This window comes from Oryzias melastigma, linkage group LG3 (assembly GCF_002922805.2).
Source record: "Oryzias melastigma strain HK-1 linkage group LG3, ASM292280v2, whole genome shotgun sequence".
NCBI lineage: Eukaryota > Metazoa > Chordata > Actinopteri > Beloniformes > Adrianichthyidae > Oryzias > Oryzias melastigma.
The window spans coordinates 7481729-7501905 of NC_050514.1; the positions used below are offsets into that span (position 1 = coordinate 7481729).

Consider the following 20177-nt stretch of genomic DNA (forward strand, 5'->3'; position numbering starts at 1 on the left):
TTTGACAGAAAAACATTCTTGCTTTGATACTTTTTTAACAGACCAACTCTGACCAATCACAGCCGACTGACGTCATTTGGCTCCAACATGGCGATGTCCGTAACACAAAAACAAGGCAACTGAATTGACTTCATTTGGTTGGTACCAGAAGACAGCATTTTTTTAGGTGATGTGACACTCGGTCGATCCTATTCTCAGATAGTCATTGGTTTCTCTACAGGACAACCTGCTGGTAGTTTGTTACCCTACAACCCTCCAGCTGAGAGTACAACAGAAAGACATGGAGTAGGTATGACTTGATCCTGGACAGGACTCTCTGTCTCATCCAAACACCAGGTCAACATCAGATGAGCCGCCGTTCACATTTCCGTGGTCACATCAAGAAGCTCCGTGGAGTCTGGTGGAGATTTTCCAGCGTTCTCAGTCCTGCTACCGTAAGTATTGGATGAAACTCACACCAAAAATCCAGTGATGCTGATTTGACCACAGAAATGTGAACGGCGGCTCATTTGACTGCAGTCAATGTGAAGATACCATCTTCTCTTCTCCAGAACCTGAACTAGACACTAGGAACAGATGAGGGTTTAGTGCATGTGCAGCAGAGCTGTAGATGAAAAGATCATTCATTCAAACAGAGTCTGTCCAAGACAGTTTGATTGATTTAAAAGGAGAAATAATCGGAAATGCAAAAACAAAATGATTTCTTGTTATATTTGTTCTCTTTCAGCAGAAAAATGACACACAGACATGTTAAAAACTCTAAAAACAGGATTTTTATCAGAGGGAGACTTTAATGTGAAGCAGCTGCAATATTTAAGCCTCTGTAGTGCTGTCTGCTCTGACTGTGAACTCACTGTCAATTTGCAAACAACCACAGTATTTTTATAAGATTCACCAATTATAGAACAATACAGGTAACAAGAATCAAATCCAGGCAGCACCTGAAGCTGGTAGAGGTCATGTAGCAAAACATCTGTTCTGAGGATAAAACACAGCAACGTGAGTCTGCTTTGGCTACAAAATTCTGATCCACACATTTCTGCAAAAACATCCACTCTGAAACACAAACTAGCATCTGCAGCCAAAACATCAGCACCACTTCAGGTTGAAGGACTCCAAACCCACAATGCAATGGGACAGCAGACCTTCAGACCAGGAACTGTGATCCAACAACTTTAAGGTCTGTTAATTCCTAAACTCTGAAGAACATTTGGTGTGTTTCTTAACCACGATGGTGAATTTAACAGAATGTCTTAGATTAAAAGATTAGAGAAACCTAGTATCTGTAGCCAGATCCAGTCACTGGTTTCTGTGACCGCATTCAATTAATCTGGTTTCTTGACTGAAATTTAAGAATCAAGCAAACTTATTTTTTGTAACAAAACTAGATAAACCGAGTTTCTGTAATCAGATCAGAAACACTTCTTACTGTGTAAGAGAATTAGATAAACCTATTTTTTGTCTAAAAATAATAAACCTGGCTTCTGTAAATACATAAGATACATCTGTTTTCAGAAACTGAATTACTGTACAAGCTACAACTTGTTTCTTTTTTTTTTCTTATCAAATCAACATAAATGAGATTTATGAAACCAGATCAGGAACAAAAGTCTTTGTCAGTCTTTGATTCTGCAGGTTGTCCCACTGAAAAAGCTGAGTTCAGTCAGTAATGTTCATTATAGAAACACTTCTTCTGTGAGAATCAGAATGTTAAAAAAATGAACCAATACACATGTAAAGAGGACGCTAAGTGATATGATATTTCATGTATTATGACCTGATTAGTTGAAATAAACCATTTCATTCATTCATAAATATTTTATGTATTTTTATGCAACGATATTCTATATAAAATCAAACCGTTTGACACACGTCTGACGCTTCAATTATTTATGTAGTACACTGTGAACTACCTTTGTCAGGTGCCTGTGTATTCATGTCTTTGTGGCCTCCCCGGCCACTCTCCCCCTCCCTGCCAGAAATTACTTTGGCCCTCTCCCAGGAGTCGGAGCCCGAGAAAAGAGTTTGGTTGTGTTTTTAAGCTAAAAGCAACAGCTAAACCGAGACAGTCATGGATAGTGGCGGCGAGTGCAGCAGTTCTGTGGTCGACGGGCCCGTGTTTGAAGAGGCGCCACCAACATTCATATCTGTGGTGTGGAGATATTTTGGGTTCTCCATCAAATATGATAACCAGGGAGCGAGATGTGTTAACAAGAAGTACACTGATTTGCCTCATCTCTATGCGGGAAACATCCAACATGTGACCGTCTAAAGGTGGACAATGAAGCAGGTAACACGTTCAAAACAGCTGTCTATCCCAGATGTACTTCAAAAGTCTTAGTGTTACCACGGATAAACACAAGACAAGGGTTGTGTACAACCCCCCCCCATGACCCTAACTACTTATAAACTAGATAGTGCAGGACTATCTAGTGTGCTGGATTTTAAAGGAAATTCAAACAAGATGCTCACTACTTTTCTTTCGTTTTTCTAAACACCAGATATGATGTCACCGATTTCACAAAGTCGAAATCAAATAAATACGAACATTTCACAACGTTTATTTATGACTGCACTGTGTTCTGATGGTGAAAATGTGGAGGTTTTTTTCAAAAATCACATTTAAACATATTTTTTTGTTTGAAATTGTTCAACTGCAATGCATTGTGGTCGACATTTGCTAATCTAGTGATCATTGATGTACGCTAGTTTTTCACAAAGACTTCTGGGAAATTTCTAGTGCACTCGACTGTGGAATTGGCAGATTCAGACAGCACTAGGAAATTGCAAACGCACGATATAGTGATGGGGGGGGGGGTGTCAGACATAACATCTGACCCATCAGAGTGTTTATTGCAGTCGTTTTTTTTCAGTGATTGACAATTTAATGAAAACAGACGACCCGCCATATACTGTGCCATCCTGTCCATATTTCAAAAACAAAAAAAATTAACCCTGCAGTTTATGAACAAGCCTGCAAAGAGACTGAGGACAACTTGGCAAAAATGCACAACTTTGCACTGACAAAAGGACAGCTGGACCTCCCGGGCAACATATACTACCTCACTGTAACTGTTCATGACATGACGGGCTCATTAAGAGCGCCGTACAGCAAACTCATCCCCTGTATGAAGGTCATACAGTCAGAGGAACTGACAAAAGCTGGGACTGAGTGGAACTTGGAGAGACCAAATATCACTATTCCAGTTACCACCGACAACGCTCCAAATATGGGGAATGCAGAACATTAGACAGCTGGACTGGGAAGGCACCGTCAGACAAGACAGTTTCTGTCACAGAGAAAAAAACTGCATTTCTCCCACTTTTTCTCCAGAGGTAAACGGGTGTAGTTATACAAATATGAACACATATTGACATTATAGAAATAAAACGAACGTTCTCTGTCCCATTTGGAGCTCATCTTGCACACTAAACTGCTGGACAGTTACAGTTTATTCACATTTAAAAGCTTAAAAGCTAATAGTTCAGAAAGTTATTAAAATATCATTTTTGAAAAAGTTTCCTAAAGTTTAGGAATTTTTCGCCTACGACGAGAGATTTTTTCAGGCGCCATCTTGCATGTGACCAGAGGCCGTTCAGAAATGTTAAATTTGCCTAAACACAAGTTGATTCATGAGGTCTCGACTGGGTGGAATACAGCTCATGACATGCTAGAAAGATATGTTGAACAACAAGCCACAATCTACTCCAGTCTACTTGACAAAAGTCCAACAAGAATATCACAATATTGACTGCTGATGAACAGAAACTGTCATTCTACTCACACCACTGAAAACAGGGACCACTCTGATGAGCAGTGAAACAACCCCTACCACATCACTAATCCTTCCTCTGGAGGAAATGGTTCTCAAATCCATGGCCGCAGGAAATGAAAGCCCAACAACAAAAGGAGGCGAAGCCACCATTGGACAGGACCTTGAAAACAGATACACAGCCCCAGATCTTCAAAACTACAGCCCTGGATCTCAGGGAACTTTACTTGAGTTGATAAATAAATCGTTTTAAGTTAGCTCATATGCATCAAAGTCAAGGCCCGGGGGCCAGATCCGGCCCTCCAGATCATTTTATTTTATTGTTATTAACGGCCCGATGTTATCTTCCACTTATTTCTAACTTGTATAATTTTGACAAAATATATTTTTATGGAGAGTAAAATATTGAAAGTTATTTAAGGTTAAGTTGATTTATTCTGGAATAATATTCCTGCCTTTTTCTTATTCATAATTATTCTGACCCTGCGACAGACTGGCGACAGACTGGCGACCTGTCCAGGGTGTACCCCGCCTTCGCCCATCAGTAACCGGGTTAGGCTCCGGCACCCCCGCGACCCCGAAAGGGAAGAAGCGGTCTGGAAGATGAATGATGAATGAATAATTATTCTGAAAAGTTACGGTTTTAAAGTAAAAAAAATGGCATTCTGATAGCTTTTTGGACTATTCTGGCGTTTACCAATATCTTTTAAGCTATTTTGGAGTTTAGCTAATATGTAGCCACATGCTAGCTGTTTTGGCTAGCTTTTTTTTTTTTTTTTACTTTTTTTTTTAACGTTTTTTAGGCTAATTTGGCATTTATCTATTATTTTAGCTAACTATCAGTTATCAGTGCTTTTAGTTATGAATTTCAGCATCTTCATCTATCAGCACTAGCATCTTCAGTGGCCAAATTCAGCTTACAGCATTCACACTAACATTATTGCAGGTCATAGTTATGTCAAAAAGTTACGGTTTTACAGTTTTAAATGTAGTTTTAGAGTGTTCAATAAATGTTTATCCTGTTCGACCCACGACATAAGGTGTGTTTTGGATTTTGGCCCCTCGTGATTGAGTTTGACACTCCTGATTTAGATTGTTTATGACATCCAGTTGTCAAAACTTAAGACTTAAGTGCTTAAACTGTTTAAGTTTATTATTTTAATAATTTAATATTTACAAGTACTGAGGACTGAGGCACTTTTACATTTGATTACATTATATACAAGTTGTAATGTTTGCAAGAGTTCTATTTAAGTGTGATTCTGCAATAGGTGCCAAGAAATGTGGACTTTGGGGAAAAAAATGATTTTTTGTTAATTTTTTTTTTTTTGCAAATAAATAATAATCTGTGGAATAGTAGGCTTTCAACCCAATATGTGTTCTATTGGGTTGAGATCTGGTATCTGTGGAGGTCATTAGAGTCCAGTGAACTCATTGTTCTAGAAACCAGTCTGAGATGATTCCAGTTTATGACATGGAGTCTTATCCTGCTGGAAGTAGCATCAGAGGATGGTACTCTGTGGTCATAAAGGGATGGGCATAGTCAGTAATATTTTTGTGACGTTGGAACATGCTCAGTTGGTACTGAGGGGCCCGGAGTGTGCCAAGAAAATATACCCCACACCATGACACCACCACCACCAGCCTGAACCGTTGATCGGAGCCAGGATGGATCCATGTTTTCATGTTGTTGATGTCAGATTCTGACCAGCAGAAATAGAGACTCATCAGACCAGATTTCCATCTTCTATTGTCCAGTTTTGTTGAGTCTGTGTGAATTGTAGCCTCAGTTTCCTGTTCTTAGCTGACAGGAGTGATACCTGGTGTGTTCTTCTGCTGCTGTAGTCCATCTGTATCAAGGTTATTGTGCGTTTAGAGATGTTCTTCTGCAGACCTCGGTTGTAACCAGTGAATATTTGAACTACTGTTGTCTTTCTATAAGATGGAACCAGTCTGGACATTCTCTGTAAATCCTAGAGATGGTTATGGTTGTGTGTGGCTGTGGTTTCTGAAATCCTCTGACCAGTCCGTCTAACACCAACATCCATGTCACGTTCAAAGTCACTTCAATCACCTTTCTTCTGATACTCGGTTTGACCTGCAGCAGATCGTCTGGACCATGTCTACATGCCATATGATTGACTGATCAGAAATTCATGTTAACAAGCATTTGGACAGGTGTGCCTGATAAGGTGGCCGGTAAGAATTTAATTTCTGTTGTGAGATTAATTAAACTCAATTTAGTTTAGGTTAAGGGAAACTTGGGTTCTTTAACAGGATTAGAAGATTAGGGTAGGAGTTAAATTAATGTGTTGCTTTCTGCAAATACATCAAATTTCTTTAAGAAAAAATGATCTCGACAAAAAATGCTGACTCAACTTTGTAGCAAAGCAGCAGTAGAATAAAAGCAGAGATGACTAGAATGACCAACAGAGGAGAAAATCTGTTCACCGGCGTGCAACCGTAACCAGATGGTTAAGAGCATGCAAACCGATCCACTGTGACTGACTCTTCTTGACGACAAATACAAAAGCCGGTCTTCACCAGAGTGACTAACAAACAGCACATGTGGGGTGGGGGTGTTTTGTCTTGCAGAGCTGTTGTGTTTCTCTGCTCTGGAGTGTCTTGTTTGTGATTATGTTGCAGCAAGCAGAAGCGCAGAGGAGCAGCTGCTGTCCTTGTACAGAGCTGAGGAAGAGCGTGGGGGCTGAAGACGCTCACTGAAGCTGGAAGGACATGGTTTGAACAACAGCAGTGATAAAGCTCTGCACATGTGCGTTACATGTTTTCTCAACTGCTTCTTCAGTTCAGCAGCATTTTATGAGTCCTGCTGTGCACAGAGACACTGCTCCACAGTGGGTACATACATGCACACTTGTCACACCAAAGGTTATTTAAACAGACAGAAACATCAGAAAAATTGTTTCTCCTTTCCCATCAATTACCCCGTTCAGGGGGGTTTCTCAAGCTTAATTATGGATTATTCAAGAGCCCATTTTACACTGCAGGGCTCCTGTACATTCCTCTATATGCTGATGACACCATTCTTCACTCTATTCTGCATCATCAATGGTCAAAGTGCCTCTCCAATCCACATCTGCCTTTAAACACAAGAATACTTTTATGGCCTTTTAACAAGAAATTGGCGTCACTGTTTCAAATCGGCGAGGATCAGAGGCCTCATGCCCTCCATGGGAGCCACGTTTCCCTTTAAATCTACTGTTTCAATAAAAACAATCACACAAAGACTGCTCTTCAGATCCATGCACAACAGCACAGTTGTAGAGGACACACTAATGACCCAGCGCAGAGGCTAAAAAACACCTAACTCTGTGTTACCTGTACAAGCACCTGAGATCAGATCAGAGCTGCAGTGAAAGTGAACAGACTACACTTTTCACACACAATGAGCTGAAAGAAGATAAAGAACAGTCTTCCCCAATGTGGTGCTATGGCAAGTGAATGTTGACAAGTTCCAAATAGAAATATATACAGTAACACCTACATGAGACAGATTTTCAACTGGATGCAACTTAAACTAGAGCTATGTCAGAACCCCCTTCCACCACTCATTATGTAGTGGGTTCCCCATTTTCTAGTGCTGTCTGAATCTACTAATTCAAAACAGAGTGCAAGAGAAATTTCCCAGAAGTCTTTGCGAAAAACTAGTGTACATCAATGCTAACTAGATTAGTGAATGTAGACCAAAATACATTGCGGTCGAACAATTTCAAACAAAAAAAAGTGTTTAAGTGTATTTTTTTAATAAACTATCCATATTTTCACCATCAGAACACAGTGGAGTCATAAATAAACCTCGTGAAATGTTTGTAGGAGCTTAGTGTCCGAATTGCCTTTAAAATCCAGAGCACTAGATAGTCCTGTACTATATAGTTATTTTAGTAGTTAGGGGTTGGGGGGGAATTCAGACACAACCTAGGATCAGTAGGAAAAAAATGGTGTGGGAGATCCTAAAAACTCAAAGGGATAAAAGATTTCAACATTTCAAACCTTTAACAAATATAACAGGTGAACCTGAAGGTAGAAGTGAAAACAATATATTAAAAAAAAGAAGTGAAAACAATGATCTGACTAAATGGATGTGGTTCTGTATCTGTCCAGAGAGATCCGGACATAAAAACACCCTGGAGAAGCAGAAGAGTCGTGGGAGCGCAGCAGACCCGAGTGTGCGCGGCATCCGCTCTCTCCTGTAATTCACACCAGACACACATTTTTCCGCGACAGTCAACAGGCACTTCTGCTAGAGCTTTTTTTGTTTTAACCATCATGGGTAAATTAATAACCTAAAAACATGACCCCATGTTTCTGCTAAGAAGAAGGTAGTCAGTATGCCTACACTTCTTTAATTTGTCTGTTGTTGAGAGAGAAGTGTGCGTCTGTTTTTGTGTATGTGTGTTGTGATTGTATGTTTAGATACAAAAACATGATCGCATTTGTAAATCGTGGTGTTTTGTTGTTAAAAATTGGTTAGAATTTGAAAATAAAACAGATTTTCTCATGCATCTTGAAGTAACTTCCTGTCAGAATTGACGCGGATCGCTCGCGGCTCACACACAAAAGACCAGACGCCGAAACGATCCGCTGAACGGAAAGAGCCTTCTGCACAGGACCGCGGTACTCCACGCCTAGTGTGAACCCCACCATAGGTTAACAAGGGCGCTGAATGGAAGCGGCCTCCTTTCCACACCACTTTGCAGCACTTCCACATCCAGTGTGAACCTGGTGTAAATCCGTCAGATGCTAACAAGCAGCAACGCTCCACTTTTGCAAGAATCTGAGAAAGTTCAACCAACAGCAGAATGGACCTGGAGTTCTCTGCAGCACTGTTAGAGAACCTACCATTGCACTCTGGTCTCCTGAACACGAAAGACCTGAGTGAAGCTTGAAAGCAAACATCTGTTTCAAAACATGAAAACCCACATGCAGGTGTTGTGTTAAAAGATGGAGAATGGTTAAGAATATTATCTGAAAATGGAAAATTTGTCAGAGAACGTAAAGGTCAGCTTATGCAATATAAAATATTACAGAGGTATTATTGGACCCTGGTAAAATGACATAGAATGGGTCTTATGAACAACTCACTGTGTTGGAAATGTCAAAAAGATGCTGGCACCTTTAAATTTATTTCTTGATTGTTTTTGGTTAAAGGTATTAGACGTTCTCAGTGGTTGGTTGAAAAAATTGCACCACACTGTCCAAGTTTATGTTTACAGTGTGATAGAGGCAAGATGACGGGTATACCAGATGGGAAATTTTCAGGTCTGATGGTTGGGGTCTCAAACCACTCAAATTCCACAGATCAAAGTGTGGACAAATATGACAAAAATAGCATCGTATGAATGCATGTTAAACAAATAAAAAAATGGAGGCCCCGCCACAGTGTTCATTTGGGACTTTCTGGTCCCATCTCACTGAACAAGGTGAATGATTCCAAGCCACTATTTGTTATTTATTACTAACTCGTCATCCATATGAAATGAATAACTTTACTTGTTTTATATAGTAATCTGATTTACAATAGTACCCTGTCTTGTTTTGTTCTCTTTTGTTTCAGGAACCTGACCTCTAAAATGGTGTATATGTAACTTGTGTTGATGTTCTTTGATAAGTTAAAACCCAATACAAACTTGAGTTGAAAAAACAAACCCACACACATGCACACACAGCTCAGAAGGATATCTGCCGCCCGTGCTTGTCAATGGGTCGACGGTGGGGGGAGGTGATGCGGGTGCGGTCTCTGTGGACCCTCTCAACCAGACCATGGTGGCGTGTCCCTCTGATGGAGTCCAGCCCTGCGGAGAATCCGCCCTGTGACGGAGACAGCAGGAGTGTATGATCTGCACAGTGCTGTTGCCACGACGACTGCGTACACCCGAACAGTTCAAGAACAAGCAAACTTCAACAACCTCCGCTTCTGGATGTTCAGTTCAGTTCCAGTTTCACATAGCTCACAATGATGAGACTCAGAATGAATGAATCCAAACGTTTTCTATTTATTTTAGTCCTGATGTTTCATGCAGGTCTGCTGCATCAGAAAAAAGGATCACACTCTGAATGTGCTTATGAATTTCCCTTTAGACATTTCTGTGCTTTTCACAAATCCACTGGAACTCATCTTGGATTGGATCAGAAAAGGTCATTTCTGCTTCAAAAATTTTAAGAAGTGAAAAAAAAAGTCCCATCCTGGTCTTCTTGTAATAAGTTTTTAAAAAGTTCACAGTGTTCTTGTAATTAGTTTATCCAAAATCAATAAACCTGTGTTGTTTTCTAGGACATAGTTTCTGCAGAGTGGCAGGAGTTTGTTAGAAATTCACCCGAGTTGTTGGTGGACCGGTTGGAGTCATCCCGCCCCCACTCCCTATCATCTTTTGTTTACATACTCTCCCGCTAGCTTACAGCCTCGTACAACCCCAAGCTAACATTAGCAGCGTAACAAAATTAGCAAGCAATATCATTTCTATCCTGTCGTACAGTTTAGATCCAGATTCCAGCTCAGACAAGGAAAACAAAGACAATCATGGATCTATTTGATTGAAAGTGGATGTATCACAATGGAGTGGAGCAAGGAGACTGAGGCCTTTTAGTTTTTAATTTGTCATTACAAACATGATCTTTTTTTAAACTGTATCTTTTTGTCTGCTCCTGATTCACAACAATCTGAATAAAGACATACTCAGAAACGCAATTTAAGTTCAATTTTTCATATATGTACTTAAATATGAGAAAATGCAACAAGAACATGTAAAAAAAATACACAGTTTTGTAAGAGTATGTTTTTAAGGTTGATTTAGCTAAATATTGGGTTAGCAAAAACAGTATGAAAAATTATCAAATTTAACCTTAAATTCCCCCTTTGACTGTTTTTTAAACATTCCCAGTAGTGTTTTCATCATGATTATGAAGTTTTTAACAAAAATCCTACAGCCTAAATGTCTTTAAAATACATTTTTCATGTTGATGTGAAGCCTCTGTTTCCAAAATCTCCTCTGTGGGGGCGTGGCTTTTGGAGCTGAGCTGAGTAGCTCCTCCCCTGATCCCCCCTGTCTGATTTTGATAGCTCTGTGTCTCTCTAGCATAAATCTTCCCGCTGCTACATAAAAACACCCATCAATCTGGGTAATGTCCAGCCGTATGGTTCTGATCCAGATGTCAGCTGGACGAGGAAGTGAAGATCTTCATGGACAGAACTTCCTCCAAAATCCTGATTCTTTCTCCTTCCAGTTCACCAAAGACTCTTTTAGCTAATTCTCCAATGTTTATTGACTGTGATCAATACATTCAATCATTGGTTTCTCAGAGTTCTTGATAAAATAATCAAAGCTAACATCAAAATGCTCTTTCATTGATTTACAATCCTTTCCAACTGCGGTCAAATGAGCCGCCGTTCACATTTCCGTGGTCACATCAAGAAGCTCCGTGGAGTCTGGTGGAGATTTTCCAGCGTTCTCAGTCCTGCTACCGTAAGTATTGGATGAAACTCACACCAAAAATCCAGTGATGCTGATTTGACCACAGAAATGTGAACGGCGGCTCATTTGACTGCAGTCAATGTGAAGATACCATCTTCTCTTCTCCAGAACCTGAACTAGACACTAGGAACAGATGAGGGTTTAGTGCATGTGCAGCAGAGCTGTTGTGGAAAGAAGATCATTCATTCAAACAGAGTCTGTCCAAGACACTTTGATTGATTTAAAAGAAGAAATACTCAGAAATGTAAAAACAAAATGATTTCTGACTATATTTGTTCTCTTTCAGGAGAAAAATGACAAACAGACATGATAGAAACTCTAAAAAAAAGTATTTTTTATCAGAGGGGGACTTTAAATACTGACAAAAGAAAAAAAACTGTCAGATATTAGTTGTTGAGAGGTTTTATAGAATCATGTTCCATTGATTAATTAACATCTTCATCACACCGTCTTCTGTAAGTGATGAAGGCTGTGGAGGCGATGCTAAAAATAATATCTTATGTTTTTAAAACATCTGCACAGAATGTCCTACACGTGAATGCAGCACACTGGGTAACCTAGCAACATTAAGCAATCCGGTGCAGTGTTCTACTTTTGCCTAACAAATGTCAGGTCCTGCATGCAGTGATTTGCATGCCTGCAGCGGGGGTGTGTCCAGCTCACAACATCCTCTGGACAAACAGCGAAAGAGCATCAACCTTCATTAAATATCTGACTGTGTTTGCCTACATTCCTGTGCTAACTCCTGAACACATGTTGCCATTGTTGGCAACGTCCTACACTTCACTGCCAGACACAAGAAATAAATTGGATTATGTGTTTCATTGTAATCCAGGGCTCCATTTCTAATGTCCTTACTGTACGTGTTTACTGTCATTAAAGGTAAAAGATCTGCCAAAAGCTTCTGGTTTCATGTTAGGCCTTAGTCACATCGTGCACCCATACAGGGGTTTCAGGGTTATGGCTTGTCTGGGTCCGTGGAGGGTCTCAGAGAAGAGGGGCTGAATCTTAATCTTGTTTTAATGCCATAAACTAATGAAGGACACAGGCTGCACAATTCATTAAAAGTTGAATAAACTATCATCTTACTTGTCTTTAGTTTAAGTTAGTTTAAAGCTAATGATGGTTAAGATGTGTTCTTTACATCCACTTTGTACATGACCCGATTAGTCGACTAATTGGAAAGAATAATCGGTGATTAGTCGACTATTAAAATAATTGTTTGTGGCAGCACTACTTGACGTGCAGATGATGCTGTCAGACAGTGCCATAGCATCACATGTTGTAATTAGTGAGGACACACTGACCGCGCACAAACGTTGCACAAATGTGGTGTCGTAGGACGCCTGTGGGATGTCCAAACAAACTACACTCTGATTGTATAATTTCTTTTTTCTAACTGTCAAGCTGCATGCAAGGAGTTTGAACGTATCATGTGAACAGATCTAAGGAGATCCTTGGGAACCGGATTTTGGGATGAGGGGCGTGAGAAAGTAAAGACCTGACACGCCTGCGTCTCACCTACTTTCACCCTTATGTGTTGTGTAAGTGTTCACTAGCCGCAGCACACCTGTAGAAAAAAAAAGTGTGTGAACATACTCTCTCTGCGGGCTCACAGAGGGATCTTAACATCTTGTGCACGCTGCCTGCATGCCCCACACAGGTTTACGCTGGCAGCGAGCCCGTATGCACCTGTGAGGGCAGTGGTGACTTATGCTTTAACCTGAGCCTCTGCTCTAAGATCCCATGAAGATCCAGAAGCTGAGTCTGTGAACAAGTGGTTGTTTGTGAAAGCTGGGAACAGAACCAGCAGGACACCTGAAGCGGCTGCAGAGCTCCTACCTGAAACTCACTGCTGGTGTTACCAATCTGGTTGACATTGGGAAGGGAGCCCCCATAGTACGGTGCCCGGGACTGAGACAACCGAAGCTGCTGGACCTTCTGGAATTGCACCTGCGGACAAGAGGAAGCAGAAGATGAGCGGGGTCATCAGCCCTGCTGCCCTGAGGACAGACTGGGAGAAAGAGCCTGTAATCCCTCAGGACTGACTTCTGCTCTGAGGACCAAAATCTCAGACCATGTTTATGAAATGTGCTCTGTAGGAAAAACTGAACCCAGTAAAACTGCTAAGAACCCTTTATTCTGAAGATGATGTGCTGCTGGTTTTCACTAATGTCCAGACTGATTTGAGATCAGCAAAGGATCTTCAGTACACCCTGAGCCAATTACCATGACAACAACGAGCGCTTATGTCACACAGTTGTGAAATCAGTGTGTTTATCTGCAGAAATGTCTGACATGCAGAGTGAACAAAAGAAGCAGCTCGTGTGGTTTGTTTCCGCATGTCAGGACAGAAACAGCCTCGGCGCTGACAGACGGACGCCATGTTGGTTCCCACACGGAGCAGCGGAGCAGCTGCCGACGGTGAAAACTCATGCCACATCCCCACGGGGAACCGCAACATTGCTGTTGTCTGCAGGCCTGAGGACCTCTGCTCCTGCTGGACCACCTGCATCCATGCAGACGTAAAGATTCCAGCTTCATTCCACCAACATGACATGTTCTCTTTTTATTACCAATATCCGTATTTTCTCACAAACTTTATCCAAAAAGTAAAATCAATAAGCTCAGAAATGATGTTCTAGTGCTACAAGAACCAGGTGAGGCTCTTCACAAGAGCCCTGTAGAAGCAGAGACCTGCAATCACTTCAGTGACAGACGTGGTGTGATGAGCAGAAAAGCCTTTAAATGAGCTAAATGAGCAGAACCTCAGTGGAAGACAGCAAGCTGACTTTCTGAGCGGCCTGTCTCTCAGTGTCTGCTATGAGAAGATCTAGCATTGACAGGCTCGGTTCTCCCAGAGAACCGGTCCACTTCAAACACACCACAACCTGGATATCACACGGGACACCTGCTAATTAGAACCCAGATTTTAAAGCTATTTTGTTTAAATTGAGAACAAGTCTGATCTTTTACTTGAGAGATTTTTAATGTCATTTTTCCTTTTAAAGTCCCATTTAGATCATCTTTTGATCCATCGTCAAATTGTTCCCAGTGATCTTTTAATAATGATGATGTCATTTTTAGGCTAAATTCTAAAGGCCTGTGCTGTTTTCTAGCACATAGTTTCTGAGGAGCGGCAGGAGTTCATTAGAAATTCCCTTCTGAGTCGTGGACGGGACTGTTGGAGCGGAGCATCCCCACCCCCACTTCCCATTTCCAACCTGTTACACATTCTCTCACTAGCTTACAGACCCTCACACCCCCAATCTAACATCAGCTTAGCAAATAAATAAAATGGTGAGCAATATCAGAGCTTTGCAGCCGTTCAGTTAAGATCAGGGGTCTCAAACTGGTGGCCAGTTTGCGGCCATTTGCGGCCCCCAAGTTGATGTTTTGCAGCCCCCGTTTTATTATTAAAAAGTTCAATGTTTACTGAGCAATATCTTCTGCATGTCCATGTTGTACATCATGTTAACTTTGTATTTGCTTTGTGATGTTTCAGCTTTCTTTATACTTAGAACTTCGTATTTGCCATTGTCGGTGGATCTGGTCGTCAGAAAAGTTCTTAGCAACAGTTGCTAGCGTCATTAGCCCCTGTCGTCTCACAGGAAACGCAGAAGATATTGATTAGTGGTACATAGACATAAACAAATGTTCAATAAACTTGTTCAGTAGACATAGACAATGGACCACAGATATAGACAGTGGACACAAAAACGTATTTTTGGCACAAATGGAACCCCGTACGACCCAGCCTCAGCCAGGCTCTGCCTTCAGTCCCGCCCCCACTTCCTATCATCCTTTTGTTTACATACTCTCCCGCTAGCTTACAGCCTCGTACAACCCCAAGCTAACATTAGCAGTGCAACAAAATTAGCAAGCAATATCATATCTATCATGTCGTACAGTTTAGATCCAGATTCCAGCTCAGACGAGGAAAACAAAGACAATCATGGATCTATTTGCCTGCAAGTGGATGGCTTTAGGAGTGAAGCAAGGAGCTTGTGACCCACTCAGCGTATTTTCTACATGATAAATACAATCTTTTTCAAGCTGGATTTTTTTTGTCTGCTCCTGATTCACAACAATTTGAACTAGAAAAGTTGCATTACCTGTGATAATGCTAGTGTGAATGCTTTTTCCTGAATGTAGTCACTGAAGATGCTGCAGCTTTATGCTAAAAATGGCGATGTCAAATTAGCCAAAAAAGCTAGTACATTGCCTAAATACTAGCTGAACTCCAATACAGCCTGAATTCCTCAGTAAACTAAATTGGCAAAAAAACGTTGCTAAAATAGAAGCTGAACTCTAAATTAGCCTAAGAAAATTAGTCAAAAGTGTTAGCATGTTGCTAAAATAGAAGATAAACTCCAATCATTTTGAAAATTACTTTAAAGATGAAAACATAGTCAATGAATATTTTTAACGGCTTTTAAAGGCTACTTAAAATTTTGAAATTTGAAGACCTTCTCATTCATTTCCTATGGGGCATATTTTGCTCAATATTTCAAAAACTATAAAGTTTATAAATAACAAAAATACAAGCAGTAATGTTCTGAATGAGCTGAATGTTTTGATACCAAGATGCTGAAATGGCTGAAGGTGTGATTGAGTTTTTACGTGCTAAAAAACATATGGAAAGGAGCAGGAGAATCACTACAGTGTGAATGTTTACCAAGCATTCACACAATAAAACTCAAACATTAAGGTTTAATTTTATATATGTTGTCCATCATCTGAAAAAATGCCACAAGAACATGTTAAAAACACTATTTTCATTGTGTCTTTAAAATCATCAAAATGAAATCTTAACACCTGATTGGTGTTTCAGTCGTGCAGCATCCCTGACTTAACTCCCTAAATGCTTTTTTTAGACTGGACAAAGATATTACCAATAAATCCTTTGGACTTGCTGGATTCCTCAGTCCATGTGTATGGCTGTCATTAGGGGTTTTCTCTGCCTTTGTGTGGTCTTGAACACAGCACTGCATTGTGCAGCAGTGGGAGTCCGCTGTGCTATTGGGGGTTCCATGCAGTGATGAACTGTGAGCCGCATGTTTAACAAAGCCTCTGGTCACTGTTCTGCTGTAGTCTGCTTCCATCTTTGTAACCTACAGGGAGGATGTTTGCTGGCCAGACAGAAGACACTACTTCAGTTCACAGCTGACTGCACTCTAAACACAAAGTACACCATGCCAGCAAACTAGCTTAACTGACTCCTGGTTTATTGTGACCTAAGAGCGATGGTTCCCAACCCTGGTCATCTGACCACACTGTCCTGCATGAATTCTGCGGACCCAACCGTCAACACAGGTGGCCTTAATGAATGTCACTGCAGGTCTCTGCAAAGACACAGGAGCCGAATGAGGGATGTTTGGGCAGTGTAGCATTGAAAGACGGACAGAAGAAGCTATGGTCAGAGCAGTCTGACTGTAGAACCCCGTCCCTGGTTCTGGTTTGACCCAACATTTCAGCCTAAACATAGACAGTTGTGTTCAGATTGAAGCTGAATGGGTGCTTCTCTGCTGGGGTTGTGTAACACCTCCTGTTTGCTCGGCCTGCACTCATTGATTGTGAGGGATAACGCTCGCTGTGGTGTCACGCACATCAATCTGTGTGTGCGCTAAAGGAGAGGGTCAATGTAACAAGTCTGTGTGCATTCCCGTGGTTGAGTGTGTGTTTTTGTGTGTGCAACTACTTTCACTCAAGCTACCTCCATTCTAGACATTGATGTAAACCAAGAAGATTCCAATGTTCCCCCAAAGACCACTGGGGGGGTTGCAGAAGGGAAATTTTCAAGGTTAAAAAGTCTCAATTTACATTAAAAACAAGCAGATGTGCATTCACGTGCACCACTGTTTTCCCTGAGGGTCACCACGTACACTGTACATGAGTGTACAGCAAATGTGTCAAAGTCAAGGTCCGGGGGCCGGATCTGGCCCTCCAGATCCTTTTATTTTATTGTTATTAATGACCCGATGTTATCTTGCGTTTATTTTTATCTTGTATAATTGTGACAAAATATATTTTTAGGGAGAGTAAAATATTGAAAGTTATTTAAGGTTTCAGTTGATTTATTCTGGAATAATATTTCTGCATTTTTATTATTCATAATTATGTTAAAAAGTTACGGTTTTAACGTTTTTAAAATTGGCATTCTGCTAGTTTATGGACTATTTTGGCATTTACTAAGATTTTTTAGGTTGGTTTGGAATTTAGCTAATATTTCAGCTACATTCTAGCTGTTTTGGCTAATTTAGGCTTTTCCAGTTTTTAGGATATTTTGAAGTTAAGCTGTTTTTTCAGCTACATACAAGCTAAAATATGTTTTCAGCCACAACTTCAGTGTTTTTAGTTTTCAATTTCAGCATCTTCAGCTTTCAGCACTAGCATCTTCAGCGGCTAAATTCAGCTTTAGCATTCACACTAGCATCATCACAGGTAATGATATATATCTACTTCATAATTATGTTAAAAAGTTACGTTTTTAAAGTTTTAAAAATAAAGTTTTAGAGTGTTCAATAAACATTTATCCTGTTCAGCCCGTGACCTAAGGTGTGTTTTGGACCTCGGTCCTTTGTGCAGTTGAGTTTGTCACCCCTGATACGCAGAGAGAATGGGCAAAATCATTCCACTGTACCAAGAGCCACATTCCCATCATTTAAAAAAAGAAGTCTTACTTTCACCACGTTAAAAAAGGAGGAACTTTCTTCAAATAAAAGACTTTAAAAGTTTACACACAAACTACAATGACATTTTGAGGGAACAAATTGGTAGCACAAACCTCAGCCTCACTAACTGCATTGATGACAAGTTTCCACTTGAACTCTAAAATATTTAAAATCAGAGATGGTCACATGGTAAGGGTGAACTGACAGCAGTTTTCTGGCTAAAGTGACCTTTTTGATTTTGTTGTTACTGATAGACCATGAAGACCATACGTTTTCTCACTGTGGCGTTCCTCTGCTCCCTGCTCATATTAGTCAAAACAAGACCACAGACCATCTCTTTGCTTCCGCTAGCTTTAGCCTTTAGCATGATCAATGGCTTCAAATGCTGCAGTCAGCTTTGAGGTGGTTTTTCAAATGCCAACTGAGGTTAGTTGTACGTTATGGTTGCAGCCCCTCCATGACTCATTTCAGCCCTGCATAAATTGCAAATTCTTGTAATCTTTTGCTACAAAAAAGCTGCCAAACCAACAACCTCAGCAGTTGAAACTTGAGCATTGTCATCTCCTTCAGAAGTACACAGACAAAGCCAGGAATGCATTAGCAGTTACATGCAATATTAGATAAAAATTATACTTTATAAAGTCAACTTTAAAAGCTGAGACACACTTTGGACATACCGGTCTTGGATCTTCAGGTCAGTTTAATAGGTTGTCCCCACAAATGTTATGAAACCCAGGGGGTGGAGCTTTCTTGGCAATAGCTCCCAAACTTTAACATACTCTGGCTCAATGCTCCCTGAACTCAGCAAGGTGCTTTAAAAATACATTCTACAGTGTACTCTTAGTAAAAAAGTCTGTTGGCCGGACCAAGGCCACTTACTTTGGTCTGGATCAAGTCCTGAACCTTGTGCTTGGCCTGTATTGAACTATTTTGAACCAATTCTTGTACCAAAGATCTCTTCAGTCATTGGCCAGGAATACGAGGGCGGGGCAAAGCAACTAGAGAGAGAATGGTGGGAGTCCTGTGCGTTGCACTCCTTGTCTAGAGAGTTCACTTATTCAAACTTTAGATTTCTCTGACCAAATTTGAATGTCTGCATCAACATCAGCTCCGACACTCAGTGTTTATGACAGATTTTTGTAAAACATTTTGAGAAACAATGTGGATCACATTAAACGTGGTTTTATTGAGCTTTTATTCACCCCACCACATTTCTATGAGTTGCTGTGTCTCCTCATTGCTTCAGGGCTCACTCTTTACATCCCATAATGCCCAGCTGGTGGCCATGTGGTCCAGTTGTTCTGCTCTGAGCACGGAGCCCATTCAGACTGAGGAATCTCAGAACAAACGGAAGCTCAGTCCAACTGAAATCGAGCCAAAACCACCTCGAAGGGCAGTGGTTCCTGGACCCGGATCAGGGTTTGCTTGGGTGTATTCAGACTCAAAACTGGTTCTGGGTTATCGGTGGAAATAAACTCTGGTTCATTTTAAGTGAGCCAAAGGTGACCAGTCTGAATAGATGCTAAAAGCACTTCTCTTTTTACCTGGCTTTTAGCTAGAAGTGGGGGTTTACATTGGTGTGATTTTACAATTTGATGCTTGATTTATCTTTTAAACTACGTTTTCTTTCATATTTGATGCTGTTTTGTGTGGCTGTGACTTATCATTTTTATCATTTTGAGGGCTTTTTTCTGTGAAAAGTGCTACATAGATTTAGCCAGCTTTTGTCAGAAGCAGAAGGTGAGGGCTTGAGGAAAACATTGGTTTTCACTACTACACATTTGATGATAATGGGAATTTTATATAAAATATAGCTCACCATTAGATCTTGTAGTTTGTATCTAAAAAGCAATAAAACAGAAGAGAATGGGTCCTTAGTTTAACTGTCTATTGAGAAAATTAAAACAAGAGTCAAGAAAATTTAAAGTAAAGTTTTGATCCACAGAGTTAAAACACTTGAATCTGGAAGGACAATGTGCTGACTAATAAGAAATCCCAGTGAACTTCTTTCTAGTCATCATTAACTGAAACACAAAACAACCCCAGATCTGATAAAGACTTGAGTGTTAACTGTGGTATAAAGTCAAGTCTAGGAGGTAGTGCTCCCAAACCCCCATGGGTCACTTGGTACCGGAACCCACAGAAGGAATACATAACTTTATTTGCTTTTTCATTTTGGAAAACAACTGGATTCTCTCCGCCATACATGTCAGTAACTCATTCTTGATGCATTTCAGGTT

General features: G+C 40.5%; 1 protein-coding gene across 6 annotated transcripts in view; it reads right to left on the reverse strand.

Annotated features, from left to right (window-relative positions):
- The window catches only part of crtc3 (CREB regulated transcription coactivator 3), a gene marked incomplete in the record, with an annotated part of 59592 nt that overhangs the window by 30203 nt on the left and 9212 nt on the right, over positions 1-20177 (reverse strand). For all 6 annotated transcript variants that reach the window (XM_036217155.1, XM_024295413.2, XM_036217162.1 and 3 more), the window contains 2 exon segments: positions 9474-9602; positions 13106-13216. In XM_036217155.1, the coding sequence (XP_036073048.1) occupies positions 9474-9602; positions 13106-13216 (240 nt within the window).